The 18,622-nt window shown below is 37.9% G+C and overlaps 3 protein-coding genes across 3 annotated transcripts; 2 read left to right on the top strand and 1 right to left on the bottom strand.

Annotated features, from left to right (window-relative positions):
* The first annotated feature begins 617 nt into the window (after positions 1-617).
* mdkb (midkine b) lies at positions 618-10,789 on the top strand. Its single transcript, XM_029427165.1, has 5 exons — positions 618-727; positions 2,954-3,045; positions 3,526-3,699; positions 9,710-9,862; positions 10,386-10,789. The coding sequence occupies exons 2-5, from the start codon at positions 2,955-2,957 to the stop codon at positions 10,403-10,405; spliced, it is 438 nt and encodes a 145-aa protein (XP_029283025.1). The 5' UTR covers positions 618-727; position 2,954; the 3' UTR covers positions 10,406-10,789.
* Positions 10,790-11,161: 372 nt separating this feature from the next.
* LOC115005369 (muscarinic acetylcholine receptor M4-like) lies at positions 11,162-13,604 on the bottom strand. Its single transcript, XM_029427164.1, has one exon. The coding sequence runs from the start codon at positions 13,602-13,604 to the stop codon at positions 12,321-12,323; it is 1,284 nt and encodes a 427-aa protein (XP_029283024.1). The 3' UTR covers positions 11,162-12,320.
* A 1,592-nt stretch (positions 13,605-15,196) lies between these two features.
* On the top strand, positions 15,197-17,142 carry LOC115005365 (basic proline-rich protein-like). Its single transcript, XM_029427148.1, has 4 exons — positions 15,197-15,218; positions 15,596-15,877; positions 15,953-16,462; positions 16,538-17,142. Exons 1-4 carry the CDS (start codon positions 15,197-15,199, stop codon positions 17,140-17,142), a joined length of 1,419 nt encoding a protein of 472 aa, XP_029283008.1.
* Positions 17,143-18,622: the final 1,480 nt, after the last annotated feature.

Genomic DNA, 18,622 nt, shown 5'->3' with positions numbered 1-18,622 from the left:
CACTGACTCATGTCAGGGTTTAAAACTCATAACGCTGACTCATGTCAGGGTTTACGACTCATAACGCTGACTCATGTCAGGGTTTAGGACTCATAACGCTGACTCATGTCAGGGTTTAAGTCTCATGATGCTGACTCATGTCAGGGTTTAAAACTCATAACGCTGACTCATGTCAGGGTTTAAAACTCATAATGCTGACTCATGTCAGGGTTTAAAACTCATAATGCTGACTCATGTCAGGGTTTAAAACTCATAATGCTGACTCATGTCAGGGTTTAGGACTCATGATGCTGACTCATGTCAGGGTTTAGGACTCATAAGTACACTCTGCTGATATACTTTTGAATCCAGCACTTTTTTAACGTTGCTGAGACTTTCTGAGTGAATTTTGACTCGGTTCTTAAACAAGCAGGTGTTCCCGTCACACCTGTGATTCACCTGGAGCCTACCTGCAGCGTGATTAAATATTAGCTCACACACACACACCAAATAATTACTGTGTGACACAAATATGTGACATCTGACAACTACACACACACACCTCACTTTATGTTAATGAGCCAAGCTTGTTTTGTTCCTCAGTGTGGATTAAATCTTGTGATGTCACCATGTGTATGTGTGTGTGTGTGTGTGTGTGTGTGTGTGGCGGGGGTGCAGGAGGGAGCAGCTGAAGCAGCGACACACAAGGCAACGACTTCCCGGCTCGACTGGCTGCTGCTCTGAGCAAGTGAGTGTTTCAATACTTTTACTGTGTTTAAATACTGTTTTCATGTTGAAGACTTAAAACATATAATCTGTTAAAGATTACTGATTGTTATTTTGTAATTTGTAGGATTAATGTGAAACCTTTTAAACAATCGATAAATCTTTTCACTACTAAACAAAAACACTTATATTATATATATTTTATTAAATGAAGTTGGATATTATTAAACTAAACAAGAATTAGCAAAACAACTATTTTAATATTTAACCTTTAGCTATTAAAATATATTTGAGTTGTTAGATTAAAGATAATTTATTTCCTGAATTCATAATGTTTCTTAAACTTTATCTGGTAAGATTATTATTTATTATATTATATAATATATATTATAACTTGAAAGATGGGAGAAGTTAACTGTAGCTGAGATTAATAACAAAAACATTTTCTGAAACAAACTAAAATAATTTCATTACTTTGTTCATCAGAATGAAGATTTATCTCTAAAGATGTTGGAGCTGAACTTAAATCATGTTTCATGTTGTTCATCGTTGTTCTGATTATGTTTCTTAATTTATTACACAAGAAAGAAGCAAACGACTCGAGTTCAATCATTTTATCACTAAATATTCCATCTGTGTAAAATATAATATATAATATATTATATATCACATATTATATATCACATATAATATATTATATAATATATAATACATAATATATAATATATTATATAATATATTATGTATTATATATTATATATTATATATTATATATTATATATAATATGTGATATATAATCTATAATATATAATACATAATATATTATATAATATATTATATATTATGTATTATATATTATATATTATATTTCACATATTATATATCACATATAATATATTATATAATATATAATACATAATATATAATATATTATATAATATATTATTTATTATATATTATATATTATATATTATATATTATATTATATATTATATATTATATATAATGTATTATATATTATATAATATATGTCACATATTATATATAATACATAATATTTAATACATTATATATTATGTATTATATAATACATAATATATAATATGTGATATATAATATATAATCTATAATATGTGCAGAAGTTCTGCTTCAGGGTTCTTTGTGAGCATCAGAACTTTAACGTGTGTCCGGATGTCGGCGTGAACCCTGAGATTCAGGAGGAAGTTCCTCTAAATGTTGTTCCTAGTTCTGCACCAAAGGGAGCATCCCACTGCTTTTCTTCAAGCTAAGATTTCATTGTTTTCTTATGCAAATAAGTTTCTATTCAGGGGGGGGAATAGAACGTGGCAGAGAATCTGTGTTTGGCTTTAGAGAAATGAAACCAGGCTAGAGGAGGCTTTGTTTTGGGCCAATGAATCAGTATTCTTTTGAGGGGAATCTAAAGGGCTCTTTCAGACGCGCCCCCCCCCCCCCCCCCCCCCCCCCGCTGAGAGCCGCAGGAGGAGCGAAAGAAGCAGGATCTGCCAGCTGACATGTGAAAGAGGAGCGTTGCTTTAATGGAGCCTGAAAGACGAGTCTGTCATTCCTCCGCACAATAACAGCAGCCAGAGAGGTGCTTTCTGGGTAATTGACTCTCTGTTCTTGTCACATTGGTCCTGCGAGCTGACGGAGGCCATCATCATCACAGATGAGCAGGAGAGGAATGAGAACATGAGCGAGTGCTGGGAACAAGACCTGAATACATTAGCCTACTTCTATAATCCCGATGCTGCGGCCGCCACAATAGTCAGATTATTTGGCTTAAGCGTTCTGAGGTTTGGGGGGCCGAGCAGAAAGGGAGCAGATTTGGACTACATGTGGACCATCTGGCCCGAGCAGACCAGGCCGGGCCGGATCAGGCTGCAGCCAAACGTCCTGTCGCACAACAACACCAGATTAAAAGCTAACAAAGAGATTTCATATTCTCTTTGTCAACTCAGGTTTGAAAACACCTCAAGTGTTGAAAGCAGAGCACGAAATCTGTCACGATGGATTAAGAGACGAGCGGCCCCTCGGCACAGATAACAACCCCCCAACATGGGAGCAGGACCCCCTTTCAACTGGTTCTGTGTTTTCTTGTAGCCTCTGCAATATTGTTTAAGAGAGCAAAATAATCTGCCATCCTATCATTCAGCCAGGAATAACATATACTGTGTGTGTGTGTGTGTGTGCGTGTGCGTGTGTGTGTGTGTGTGTGTGTGTCTGCAGAATGCGAAGTTTGTTCTCAGTGACGCTGCTGCTGCTGCTGCTGCTGCTGACGCTCACCAGCGAGGCCAACAGACGACCCAAGAACCACAAAGGTCCGATATTCAAATCAAATATTATAATTTGATGATTTATAAGCAGCTGTCCAACTGTTAAAGTTATTATAATGAACATGAACCCTTAAAACTGTCGATGGCAGCAAATTGTGAAATTCACTGTGAATTATTATGATCTCAAGAAGCCGGAGAAAAGGAGTTTTTAACCTTTCTTTCTCAAAATGTTCAAAATATTTTCTCTAAATATCCAGACTTCCGACTTCTCAAAATATTAAAACTAATTGATAATATATGTAAACTTTTTCTCAAAAAATGTAAACTTTTTTCTCGAAATGTGACAACTCTAAATACTCCAAAATGTTAAAACTATTTCTTGAAATTGTATAGCTTTTTGTTAACTAATTTCTGACTGTTTCCTTAAAAATATTTAAACTTTTTTTGCAAAATATTCAGACATTTAAAAAAAAAAAAGATCCAGACTTCTCGTATTCCATATTTGTTTCATAAATGTGACTCCAGGTGGTAAACATGATAAAACCCGGCCGGCCTCAGAGTGCTCCTCTGCAGACACTCAATACGGCAAATGTGTCCCTGAACATGGAGACTGTGGAGATGGACTGAGAGAAGCCACCTGCAAAGATCACACCGACAAGATTCACTGCAAAATCCCCTGCAATTGGAAGAAGGACATCAGTAAGATACACACTGAATACACAGGAACATTGAACCTGAATGCATACAGATAGAGAGGACATACATGCATACTGATAGAGAGGACATACTTGCATACAGATAGAGAGGACATGAGTGTATATAGATAGAGGACATGAGTGTATACATATAGAGAGGACATACATGCATACAGATAGAGAGGACATGAGTGTATATAGATAGAGAGGACATGAGGGTATATAGATAGAGAGGACATACATGCATATAGATAGAGAGGACATACATGCATATAGATAGAGAGGACATGTGTGTATATAGATAGAGGACATGAGTGTATACATATAGAGAGGACATACATGCATACAGATAGAGAGGACATGAGTGTATATAGATAGAAAGGACATGAGTGTATATAAATAGAGAGGACATGAGTGTATATAGATAGAGAGGACATACATGCATATAGATAGAGAGGACATACATGCATACAGATAGAGAGGACATGAGTGTATATAGATAGAAAGGACATGAGTGTATATAGATAGAGAGGACATACATGCATATAGATAGAGAGGACATACATGCATATAGATAGAGAGGACATGAGTGTATATAGATAGAAAGGACATGAGAGTATACAGATAGAGAGGACATGAGTGTATATAGATAGAGGAAATGAATGTATGTAGATAGAGAGAACATGAATGTATACAGATAAAGGACATGAGTGTATACATATAGAGAGGACATACATACATACAGATAGAGAGGACATGAGTGTATATACATAGAGAGGACATACATGCATACAGATAGAGAGGACATATATGCATACAGATAGAGAGGACATACATGCATACAGATAGAGAGGACATCTGTATATAGATAGAGGACATGAGTGTATATAGATAGAGAGGACATGAGTGTATATAGATAGAGAGGACATACATGCACACAAATAGAGAGGACATACATGCATACAGATAGAGAGGACATGAGTGTATATAGATAGAAAGGACATGAGTGTATATAAATAGAGAGGACATGAGTGTATATAGATAGAGAGGACATACATGCATATAGATAGAGAGGACATACATGCATACAGATAGAGAGGACATGAGTGTATATAGATAGAAAGGACATGAGTGTATATAGATAGAGAGGACATACATGCATATAGATAGAGAGGACATACATGCATATAGATAGAGAGGACATGAGTGTATATAGATAGAAAGGACATGAGAGTATACAGATAGAGAGGACATGAGTGTATATAGATAGAGGAAATGAATGTATGTAGATAGAGAGAACATGAATGTATACAGATAAAGGACATGAGTGTATACATATAGAGAGGACATACATACATACAGATAGAGAGGACATGAGTGTATATACATAGAGAGGACATACATGCATACAGATAGAGAGGACATATATGCATACAGATAGAGAGGACATACATGCATACAGATAGAGAGGACATCTGTATATAGATAGAGGACATGAGTGTATATAGATAGAGAGGACATGAGTGTATATAGATAGAGAGGACATACATGCACACAAATAGAGAGGACATACATGCATACAGATAGAGAGGACATGAGTGTATATAGATAGAAAGGACATGAGTGTATATAAATAGAGAGGACATGAGTGTATATAGATAGAGAGGACATACATGCATATAGATAGAGAGGACATACATGCATACAGATAGAGAGGACATGAGTGTATATAGATAGAAAGGACATGAGTGTATATAGATAGAGAGGACATACATGCATATAGATAGAGAGGACATGAGTGTATATAGATAGAAAGGACATGAGAGTATACAGATAGAGAGGACATGAGTGTATATAGATAGAGGAAATGAATGTATGTAGATAGAGAGAACATGAATGTATACAGATAAAGGACATGAGTGTATACATATAGAGAGGACATACATACATACAGATAGAGAGGACATGAGTGTATATACATAGAGAGGACATACATGCATACAGATAGAGAGGACATATATGCATACAGATAGAGAGGACATACATGCATACAGATAGAGAGGACATCTGTATATAGATAGAGGACATGAGTGTATATAGATAGAGAGGACATGAGTGTATATAGATAGAGAGGACATACATGCACACAAATAGAGAGGACATACATGCACACAGATAGAGAGGACATGAGTGTATATAGATAGAGGACATGAGTGTATACATATAGAGAGGACATACATGCATACAGATAGAGAGGACATACATGCATACAGATAGAGAGGACATGCGTGTATATAGACAGAGGACATGAGTGTATATAGATAGAGAGGACATGAGTGTATATAGATAGAGAGGACATACATGCACACAAATAGAGAGGACATACATGCACACAGATATAGAGGACATGAGTGTATACATATAGAGAGGACATACATGCATACAGATAGAGAGGACATACATGCATACAGATAGAGAGGACATGCGTGTATATAGACAGAGGACATGAGTGTATACATATAGAGAGGACATACATGCATACAGATAGAGAGGACATGAGTGTATATAGATAGAGAGGACATACATGCATACAGATAGAGAGGACATGAGTGTATATAGATAGAGAGGACATACATGCATACAGATAGAGAGGACATACATGCATACAGATAGAGAAGACATGAGTGTATATAGATAGAGAGGACATGAGTGTATATAGATAGAGGACATGAGTGTATACATATAGAGAGGACATACATGCATATAGATAGAGAGGACATGAGTGTATATAGATAGAGAGGACATGAGTGTATATAGATAGAGGACATGAGTGTATACATATAGAGAGGACATACATGCATACACATAGAGAGGACATGAGTGTATATAGATAGAGAGGACATACATGCATACAGATAGAGAGGACATACATGCATACAGATAGAGAGGACATCTGTATATAGATAGAGGACATGAGTGTATATAGATAGAGAGGACATGAGTGTATATAGATAGAGAGGACATACATGCACACAAATAGAGAGGACATACATGCACACAGATAGAGAGGACATGAGTGTATATAGATAGAGGACATGAGTGTATACATATAGAGAGGACATACATGCATACAGATAGAGAGGACATACATGCATACAGATAGAGAGGACATGCGTGTATATAGACAGAGGACATGAGTGTATATAGATAGAGAGGACATGAGTGTATATAGATAGAGAGGACATACATGCACACAAATAGAGAGGACATACATGCACACAGATATAGAGGACATGAGTGTATACATATAGAGAGGACATACATGCATACAGATAGAGAGGACATACATGCATACAGATAGAGAGGACATGCGTGTATATAGACAGAGGACATGAGTGTATACATATAGAGAGGACATACATGCATACAGATAGAGAGGACATGAGTGTATATAGATAGAGAGGACATACATGCATACAGATAGAGAGGACATGAGTGTATATAGATAGAGAGGACATACATGCATACAGATAGAGAGGACATACATGCATACAGATAGAGAAGACATGAGTGTATATAGATAGAGAGGACATGAGTGTATATAGATAGAGGACATGAGTGTATACATATAGAGAGGACATACATGCATATAGATAGAGAGGACATGAGTGTATATAGATAGAGAGGACATGAGTGTATATAGATAGAGGACATGAGTGTATACATATAGAGAGGACATACATGCATACACATAGAGAGGACATGAGTGTATATAGATAGAGAGGACATACATGCATACAGATAGAGAGGACATACATGCATACATATAGAGAGGACATGAGTGTATATAGATAGAGAGGACATACATGCATATAGATAGAGAGGACATGAGTGTATATAGATAGAGATGACATAAATGCATACACATAGAGAGGACATACATGCATACAGATAAAGAGGACATGAGTGTATATAGATAGAGGACATGAGTGTATACATATAGAGAGGACATAATACATGCATACAGATAGAGGACATGAGTGCACACAGATAGAGAGGACATGAGTGTATATAGATAGAGGACATGAGTGTATACATATAGAGAGGACATAATGCATGCATACAGATAGAGGACATGAGTGCACACAGATAGAGAGGACATGAGTGTATGCATATAGAGAGGACATACATGCATACAGATAGAGAGGACATGAGTGTATACAGATAGAGATGACATTAGTGTATATATATAGGGAGGACATGAGTGTATATAGATAGAGGACATGAGTGTATATAGATAGAGAGGACGTGAGTGTATATAAATAGAGAGGACATACATGCACACAGAGAGGACATACATGCACACAGATAGAGAGGACATACATGCATACAGATAGAGAGGACATGAGTGTATATAGATAGAGGACATGAGTGTATATAGATAGAGAGGACATGAGTGTATATAGATAGAGGACATGAGTGTATATAGATAGAGAGGACATACATGCATACAGATAGAGAGGACATACATGCATACAGATAGAGAGAACATGAGTGTATACAGATAGAGGATATGAGTGTATACAGATAGAGGACATGAGTGTATATAGATAGAGGACATGAGTGTATATAGATAGAGGACATGAGTGTATATAGATAGAGAGGACATACATGCATACAGATAGAGAGGACATACATGCATACAGATAGAGAGGACATGAGTGTATACAGATAGAGGATATGAGTGTATACAGATAGAGGACATGAGTGCATACAGATAGAGGACATACATGCATACAGATAGAGGACATGAGTGTATACATATAGAGGACATGAGTGTATATAGATAGAGAGGACATGAGTGTATATAGATAGAGGACATGAGTGTATATAGATAGAGAGGACATACATGCATACAGATAGAGAGGACATGAGTGTATATAGATAGAGGACATGAATGTATACATATAGAGAGGACATACATGCATACAGATAGAGAGGACATGAGTGTATATATATAGAGGACATGAGTGTATACATATAGAGAGGACATACATGCATATAGGTAGAGAGGACATGATCATATAGATAGAGTGTATATAGATAGAGAGGACATGAGTGTATATAGATAGAGGACATGAGTGTATACATATAGAGAGGACATACATGCATACAGATAGAGAGGACATGAGTGTATATAGATAGAGAGGACATACATGCATACAGATAGAGAGGACATGAGTGTATATAGATAGAGGACATACATGCATACAGATAGAGAGGACATACATGCATACAGATAGAGAGGACATACATGCATACTGATAGAGAGGACATACTTGCATACAGATAGAGAGGACATGAGTGTATATAGATAGAGGACATGAGTGTATACATATAGAGAGGACATACATGCATATAGGTAGAGAGGACATGATCATATAGAGTGTATATAGATAGAGAGGACATGAGTGTATATAGATAGAGGACATGAGTGTATATAGATAGAGAGGACATGTGTATATAGATAGAGAGGACATACATGCACACAGAGAGGACATACATGCACACAGAGAGGACATACATGCACACAGATAGAGAGGACATACATGCATACAGATAGAAAGGACATGAGTGTATATAGATAGAGGACATGAGTGTATACATATAGAGAGGACATACATGCATATAGATAGAGAGGACATGAGCGTATATAGATAGAGAGGAAATACATGCATACAGATAGAGAGGACATACATGCATACAGATAGAGAGGACATGAGTGTATATAGATAGAGGACATGAGTGTCTACATATAGAGAGGACATACTACATGCATACAGATAGAGACCTAAACCTAAATACAGATTGTTCATGAGGCGAATAACTTTCAGTAGCAAAAGGTGATTAAAAATGATTAATATAAATAAAAGTTTTGTTATAAATTACAGGACAGTTGTTCTGCTCTGGAGCAGCTCAGATATTAATGGTTTGAATCTTGTGTTTACCTGCAGGTGACTGTAAGTATAAATTTGGCCCGTGGGGATCCTGCGATGCCAACACTAAGAGCCGGTCAGGAACTCTGAAGCGAGCGCTGTTCAACGCTGACTGTCAAACCACCGTGATGGTGTCTAAACCCTGCTCCCCCAAAGTGAAGAAGACCCGAGGTGAGAGCTCCCACTTCACTCACGTTTTATTAATTCTGCTCATATTACTTTTAACATTTACAAATTCAGCTCAGAAGTTTTTTTTATTGATTTAATTTTTTTTTAAATGTAATTATTATTAGATTTTCTATTTGTTTAATTTCCGAAATAATGAGCACATTAATTTAAAGGGATTTTATTATTTTTCTAAGTTTTATTTAATTTTCATTAAAAAAAAGTTAAATGATAGTCCTGCTATGCCATGAATCCTCGTGCAGTCACTTGCGCTAGCTAACCATAACGTTGAACTAGTTAGCTACGGCTACATATTATTATTTTAAAAGTTTAGTATCGTATGCACCATAACAAGGTGTGTTTATACACAGTACTTTAAGAAGCCCTACATGTTTAATACTCTTTGGTATACTGCTGCAGTTAGCAGGGGTCTCTGCCTGTCGCTCTCTTAGCCAAGGGGACTCGACCTGATAGTCGTGTCAGACCCCCGGTGTAAATTAACCGTCTACATATCCTTTCGTCTCTCCAGGGGAGAAGAAGTCAAACTAAAGGACAGAAGAAGAAGACGGCACGCTGAACACTCGTCTTCCCTCCTTCATCAAACACCAACCCGGAGACTCAACATACAACCTTTGATTTGTATTCTGATTTGATGTTCTTGTGTTTATTTGGATTGAAGTGTGGGAAGCTTTTCCCAGAATCCTCCACTAGATAATAATGATAATAATTATGTCCTTGTAGCTCATAGTTTGTTTTGACAGTAAATTTAGTCCTAAAAGCTTTTTATAGTATGTGAAGAGTTACAAAGGCTTGGATGAATCTGTAATGGCAAAATCCTCCATAAAATCTATTTTTTGAACTATAGATTATTGAAGTTGCAAGATAAGACTTGTATAAATGAACAAAATAAAGACTGTACATTGTTTTGGTGAAGCTTGGTCTATTATTGTGTGTGTACGTAACACAAACGTGTAATAAGTCTGATAAATGAAGTTCAACACAAAGTGTCCTGAAGTGTAAAACATCGACATCCTTCATAAAGTTCATGTCTCTGAGCAGCAAACTGGCAGATAATTAACGTTTTAAAGCAGAAAGCTCAGCTGGTCGGGTTTCTTCCCCCAGCATGCATTTCACGCTCAGAGAGTTTGTATTTTCAAAGTTGATGAAACATCAGAACAAAAGATTAACAGCTGTGTTAGAAAATATCTGCTGCTTTGATATAAAGACAAGAATCAACAACGACTCCCAAGATGCATTTCATCAAACAAACACCAGCAACATCAAGACAGTTGATAAAAGTTTTCATTTCACTTTTGGATTATAATGTATTTAAAGCTGCCAAACAGACAAAGAATGAAATGTGACGTTACAGGAAGCTGCAACAATGTCCCGCCCTCCGACAGGAAACAGCTCTCACACATTATATTAAACACGTAAACACAATATATATATCGATATCGGCCTTTGCAGAAGATGCTTTTCTGGTTTGCGACTTTATTATGAGCTTTTCTTGTTTTTCTGTGTTAGCGAATCAAGTGTTCGCTGCAGCACGTGAAGCACCGTTTAAATTACGTAAATATCACTGTAACGCAGTTTAACCGCTGCTTCTCCGATATTGTGATGCGAACAATATAGAAGAATATAACATTTACATGGTGTAGATGTAAACCATCAACTAAAAAGCAACGTAAAGGATAAAATAACACATTCTGTCATAAAGAAAGAAACCTGTTGATAAATATGTCGCCAACAGAGTAATGAGTTAGCGTTTAGCACTTCCTGCCCCCTCGTCTCTCAGTCGATGTGTTTCTGGTTAGAAGCTGAAATAAGTTTTGTGTTTTACTCACGCTGAAGAGATTTTAACGTTTTTTTCCTCACCGGTTTCTGAAGCTTCTACGTGTCTTATAAACGTCGGCTGCTAACACGTGTCTGAATGAGACTAAACGCCTTTGCGCTAACGTGTCGGCTTCAGTGTCGCACTGCAGAAACACTTCGTCCCTGCAGCTCAGAATGTTGCTGCTCAACCCTAAAGTTATCAGGGAAAACGTTAACAATGCCAAACTGCTGGAGCGCGTCATGCGCAGAACACTTGAAGGTCAACTTTGAGTAACGCAACCGTACGTCTCAAGTGATGGAACATGAAGCTACAACAAGTTCACCAGGAAACTTTGAACATTTACATTTAAAGACATAAACACTTGTGGTACGATTGCTCACTTCTCACGTAATGTCCAAAACAATGTGAACGAATAATCTGCCAATTATTTAACGGATTAATCATTAAAATAGTGAGACACGTCCGTCCAGGTCCTCAGAGTCCTGATGTCTTTAAAAGATCTTCACTTTAATATAAAACAGAAAAGACTTTTCTGCAGAAACTTTAACGATTAATCGATTATCCAAATATCGATCATCGTCGTCCTTCACCGCGTCGTCAGTCCGAGCAGCCACCAATGTTTGCGCCTCAGCACAGCTTCCTGCCGTGGCAGCGCAGCAGGCTGCAGAAGGTCTTCCTGAAGGTGACGTTGCACAGGGCGTAGCAGCCGGGGTTGATGGCGCTGTTGATGTAGCAGAACCAGTAGCCTGTCGTCCACAGGGCGTCCGGGATGCAGACGTGGCAAAAAGCGGCGACGACGGCCATGATGTTATATGGCGTCCAGGTGACGATGAAGGCCAGCAGGATGGCGAGGATGGTCTTGGTGACCCTCCGCTCCCTCGCCATCACTCGCAGCCGCCGCCTCTCCTGAGACTTGAAGCTGGGGCAGGTGGAGAACGCTGCCGACGCAGTCTTGTGGGGGTCGGCGTTGGACGAGGAGTCGGTTTCGATCTTGTTGGAGTCTTCGTCGTGGCGTGTGACGGTCCAAGCGTGCGGCTCGGAGGTGTCCGCTGGACTTCTGGACATCTTGCGGTTCCTCTTGGGCTTCGGAGTGCTGGACTCTGATTGGTCAAAAGACACATCTGAGCCTGGGTCGCTGGTCACCCAACTGCGTCGTTTCAACAGGAAGTCTTTAATGGACGGGCTGGACGTCCTGAGCGTGCCCTGCTCTGACTGGAGCGCGCTCAGTCTGCCACGGCTGGCAATGGAGAGGCGGCTGTACAGGCCAACCATGACGAGAGCCGGCAGGTAAAAGGACGGCAGCGTCGTCCCCAGAGTGATGGCGGGACTGGCGAGGAGCTGGGTGTAACACTTACCATCAGGGACGACGCGTTTGCCCCCAAGTGTCTGCCAGCAGAGGATGACGGGCGCCCAGAGAACGAAGGACAGCATCCAGGCAGCGCCGATCATCAGACCGGCCATGCTGCCCGTCCGCCACGCCGGGTAGCTGAACGGCCGCGTCATGCAGAAGTAGCGATCCAGACTGATGATCAGCAGGTTCAGGACGGAGGCGTTGCTCACCACGTAGTCCACGACGAGCCACATGTCGCAGACGGCGGCGCCGAGCGGCCAGCGGCCCCGCAGCAGGTACAGCGTGAACATGTTCATGGACAGCAGCCCCACGACCAGGTCGGCCGCCGCCAGGCTCAACAGGAAGTAGTTGTTGACGGTTCGCAGGCGGCGGTTCACTTTGATAGACAGGATGACCAGCGTGTTGCCGATCACCGTGACGACGCTCAGGGAGGCGGTTACCGTGGCGATGAGGACCAGCCGAGCCGTGCTGTACGGCCACGGAGCTCCAATCGGCTGACAGGAAGCGTTCACGGAGGTGCGGAGACACAGGGAGGCGTTGAGGTCGGGCTCAGCGGCCATGTTCCCTGGAAACACACACAGGTGTACAAAATGTATTATATTTGTTATGTTTAGTTGTTGTGTGTTAAAAACTGTTTACGACCTTTTCTGTTTTTTCTCAGATAATTACAAATATCTTTCTCAAAATATATTTTTTTATCTCTGAAATGTTCTAAATGTTTCTCAAAACAATATTATAATAACTTTTAAATATTACAATTTCTTTTTTTATATATCATTTTTTTGTGACTGAAATTTTAGTAATTATATTATATAACAATTATATAACAACTGAAAGTATATGTTTTTTAAATATAACAAAAATGATAATGATGATGATAATAATGATATTAATAATAATGATAATAATGATATTAATAATAATGATAATAATGATAATAATAATAATGATAATAATGATATTAATAATAATGATAATAATGATATTAATAATAATGATAATAATGATATTAATAATAATGATAATAATGATAATAATAATGATAATAATGATAATAATAATAATGATAATAATGATATTAATAATAATGATAATAATGATATTAATAATAATGATAATAATAATGATATTAATAATAATGATAATAATAATGATAATAATGTTATTAATAATAATGATATTAATAATAATGATAATAATAATGATATTAATAATAATGATAATAATAATGATATTAATAATAATGATATTAATAATAATGATAATAATAATGATAATAATAATGATATTAATAATAATGATAATAATAATAATTATATTAATAATAATGATAATAATAATAATAATGATAATAATATTAATAATAATGATATTAATAATAATGATAATAATGATAATAATAATAATAATGATAATAATAGTAATGATATTAATGATAATAATGATAATAATAATAATAATAATAATAATAATGATATTAATAATAATGATAATAATGATAATAATAATAATAATAATAATAATAATAATAATGATAATAATAATAATAATAATAGTAATGATATTAATAATAATGATAATAATAATAATAATAATAATAATAATAATGATAATGATAGTAATGATAATGATAATGATAATAATAATAATAATAATAATGATAATAATAATGATATTAATAATAATATTAATAATAATGATGATGATAATAATAATAATAATGATATTAATAATAATAATAATAATGATAATGATAATAATATTAATAATAATAATAATAATAATGATATTAATAATAATGATATAAATAATAATAATAATAATAATAATAATGATAACGATAACGATAACGATAATAATAATAATAATAATATTAATATTAATATTGATAATGATAATGATAATGATAATAATAATGATAATAATGATATTAATAATAATATTAATAATAATGATGATAATAATAATAATTATATTAATAATAATATTAATAATAATAATAATAATAATAATGATAATAATGATATTAATAATAATGATATAAATAATAATAATAATAATAATGATAATAATAATAATATTAATAATGATAATAATAATGACAATAATAATCATTATTATTTTAGACTTAATAACTGACTGAAGGGTTTAAATGTGTTTCCGCCTGGAAATCAGTTAATTGAGATTTATGTGTTTTTATGCATCTTCCTTGTTTAATAAAGATTCATAATAAATTATTATTATTATTATGAACACTAAAGCTGCAGCTACATATTAAAACATCATTAAATTCTCGTCTGCTTTTGTTTTTATTTGTCATCGTCTCTGTGACGTGTTTATTCCACTTTTCATTCTTTTCTTTCTTTCTCTAGAGGCTTTCTTTGAGCCACTAGAGGGCCCCAAACCTTATTTAGGAAACCCAAAGATCTTGAATGTTAATTATTAACATAAAAAACAGATTTAAACTCCAAAGGTGTAAGAAAATGTTAATTTATGTAAATCCTGCAAAACTGTATAAGAAAATAAAACTACATTTCCGGATAATATGAAGCAAAAAAAGATCAAAATGGGAGTTTAAGTTACCTTAACGGGAATGTTGCACCTCCTGATGTTAAACCTCCTGATGTTAAACCTCCTGATGTTAAACTTCCTGATGTTGCACCTCTTGATGCTGCACCTCCTGATGTTAAACCTCCTGATGCTGCACCTCCTGGTGTTAAACCTCCTGATGCTGCACCTCCTGATGCTGCACCTCCTGATGCTGCACCTCCTGGTGTTAAACCTCCTGATGTTGCACCTCCTGATGTTAAACCTCCTGATGCTGCTCCTCCTGGTGTTGCACCTCCTGATGTTTAACCTCTTGATGTTAAACCTCCTGATGCTGCACCTCCTGATGTTGCACCTCCAGTTGTTAAACCTCCTGATGTTGCACCTCCTAATGCTGCGCCTCCTGGTGTTAAACCTCCTGGTGTTAAACCTCCTGATGTTGCACCTCCTGATGCTGCACCTCCTGGTGTTAAACCTCCTGATGTTGCACCTCCTGATGCTGCACCTCCTGGTGTTAAACCTCCTGATGTTGCACCTCCTGGTGTTAAACCTCCTGATGTTGCACCTCTTGATGCTGCACCTCCTGGTGTTAAACCTCCTGATGTTGCACCTCCTGGTGTTAAACCTCCTGATGTTGCACCTCTTGATGTTGCACCTCCTGATGTTAAACCTCCTGATGTTAAACCTCCTGATGTTAAACCTCCTGATGTTGCACCTCTTGATGCTGCACCTCCTGATGTTAAACCTCCTGATGCTGCACCTCCTGGTGTTAAACCTCCTGATGCTGCACCTCCTGATGCTGCACCTCCTGGTGTTAAACCTCCTGATGTTGCACCTCCTGATGTTAAACCTCCTGATGCTGCTCCTCCTGGTGTTGCACCTCCTGATGTTTAACCTCTTGATGTTAAACCTCCTGATGCTGCACCTCCTGATGTTGCACCTCCAGTTGTTAAACCTCCTGATGTTGCACCTCCTAATGCTGCGCCTCCTGGTGTTAAACCTCCTGATGTTGCACCTCCTGGTGTTAAACCTCCTGATGTTGCACCTCCTGATGCTGCACCTCCTGGTGTTAAACCTCCTGATGTTGCACCTCCTGATGCTGCACCTCCTGGTGTTAAACCTCCTGATGTTGCACCTCCTGGTGTTAAACCTCCTGATGTTGCACCTCTTGATGCTGCACCTCCTGGTGTTAAACCTCCTGATGTTGCACCTCCTGGTGTTAAACCTCCTGATGTTGCACCTCTTGATGCTGCACCTCCTGGTGTTAAACCTACTGATGTTGCGCCTCCTGATGCTGCACCTCCTGGTGTTAAACCTCCTGATGTTGCACCTCCTGGTGTTAAACCTCCTGATGTTGCACCTCCTGGTGTTAAACCTCCTGATGTTGCACCCGTCTGTGCTCCCTTCGTGTGCTCCGCTGCGTCTCCTCCATCAGCCCCAGCAGCAGTTTATAGACGTGGAGCGTTGAGGCTCCGCCTGCTGCTCCATGTGGGACGTAATGAAACGTTATTACTTCCTGTCACCATTAACAGAGCGGAGCCACAACTGTAACTCAGACCAGAGGAAACTTCTCCATCACATATGTAATAACATGATGCTTCATCCAGACTTCTCTTTATTAAGAACAAGGAGAAGGAGAAGGAGGAGAAGAAGGAGGAGAAGGAAAAGGAGGAGAAGGAGAAGAAGAAGGAAAAGAAGGAGAAGAAGAAGGAGGAGAAGAAGGAGAAGGAGGAGAAGGAAAAGAAGGAGAAGGAAAAGAAGGAGGAGGAGAAGGAGGAGAAGGAAAAGAAGGAGAAGAAGAAGAAGAAGGAGAAGGAGAGGAAGAAGGAGAAGAAGAAGGAGAAGAAGGAAAAGGAGAAGAAGAAGGAGAAGAAGAAGGAAAAGAAGAAGGAGGAGAAGCAGAAGGACAAGGAGGAGAAGAAGGAAAAGGAGAAGGAAAAGGAGGAGAAGGAGAAGAAGGAGAAGAAGGAGGAGAAAAAGAAGGAGCAGAAGGAGAAGGAAAAGAAGAAGGAGAAGAAGGAGCAGAAGAAAGAGGAGAAGAAGGAGGAGAAGAAGGAGAAGAAGGAGAAGGAGAAGAACAAGAAGAAGGAGAAGAAGGAGGAGAAGAAGGAGCAGAAGAAGGAGGAGAAGAAGGAGCAGAAGAAGGAGGAGAAGAAGGAGAAGAAGAAGGAGGAGAAGAGAAGAAGAAGGAGCAGAAGAAGGAGGAGAAGAAGGAGAAGAAGAAAAAGGAGATCAAGTAGAAGAAGGAGGAGAAGAAGGAAAGGGAGAAGGAGAAGGAGGAGAAGAAGAAAAAGAAGATGGAAAGAACAAGAAGGAGAAGAAGGAAAAGGAGAAGAAGAAGGAGAAGAAGGAGAAGAAGGAGAAGAAGGAAAGGGAGGAGAAGGAAAGGAAAAGAAGGAGAAGAAGGAGAAGAAGAAGAAGGAAAAGAAGGAGTAGTAGAAGAAGGAAAAGGAGAAGGAGAAGGAAAAGAAGGAGAAGGAGAAGAAGGAAAAGGAGGAAAGGAGGAGAAGCAGAAGAAGAAAAAGGAGAAGGAGAAGGAGAAGTAGAACAAGAAGGAAAAGAAGAAGGGAAAGAAGAAGGAAAGAAGAAGGAAAGAAGTAGGAGAAGAAGGAGGAAAAGGAGGACGAGAAGGAGAAGGAAAAGAAGGAGGAGAAGGAGAAGAAGGACAAGGAGGAGAAGAAGGAAAAGGAGAAGGAAAAGGAGGAGAAGGAGAAGAAGGAGGAGAAGGAGAAGAAGAAAAGGAGAAGGAGAAGGAGAAGAGGAGTAGAACAAGAAAGAAAAGAAGAAGAAGGGAAAGAAGAAGGAAAAGAAGGAGGAAAAGGAGGAGGAGGAGAAGAAGGAGGAGAAGGAGGAGAAGGAGGAGAAGAAGAAGGAGGAGAAGAAGGAAAAGGAGGAGAAGAAGAACGAGAAGGAGAAGAAGAAGGAGAAGAAAGAAGACGAAGGAGAGGAAGAAGGAGAAGAAGGAGGAGAAGAAGGAGCAGAAGGAGAAGGAAAAGAAGAAGAGGAAGAAGAAGGAGAAGACGAAGGAGAA

This window comes from Cottoperca gobio, unplaced genomic scaffold (genome assembly GCF_900634415.1).
Source record: "Cottoperca gobio unplaced genomic scaffold, fCotGob3.1 fCotGob3_294arrow_ctg1, whole genome shotgun sequence".
Taxonomy (NCBI): domain Eukaryota; kingdom Metazoa; phylum Chordata; class Actinopteri; order Perciformes; family Bovichtidae; genus Cottoperca; species Cottoperca gobio.
Note: the sequence above shows the minus strand (reverse complement) of the source record. Positions and strands in the feature narration are given on the sequence as shown.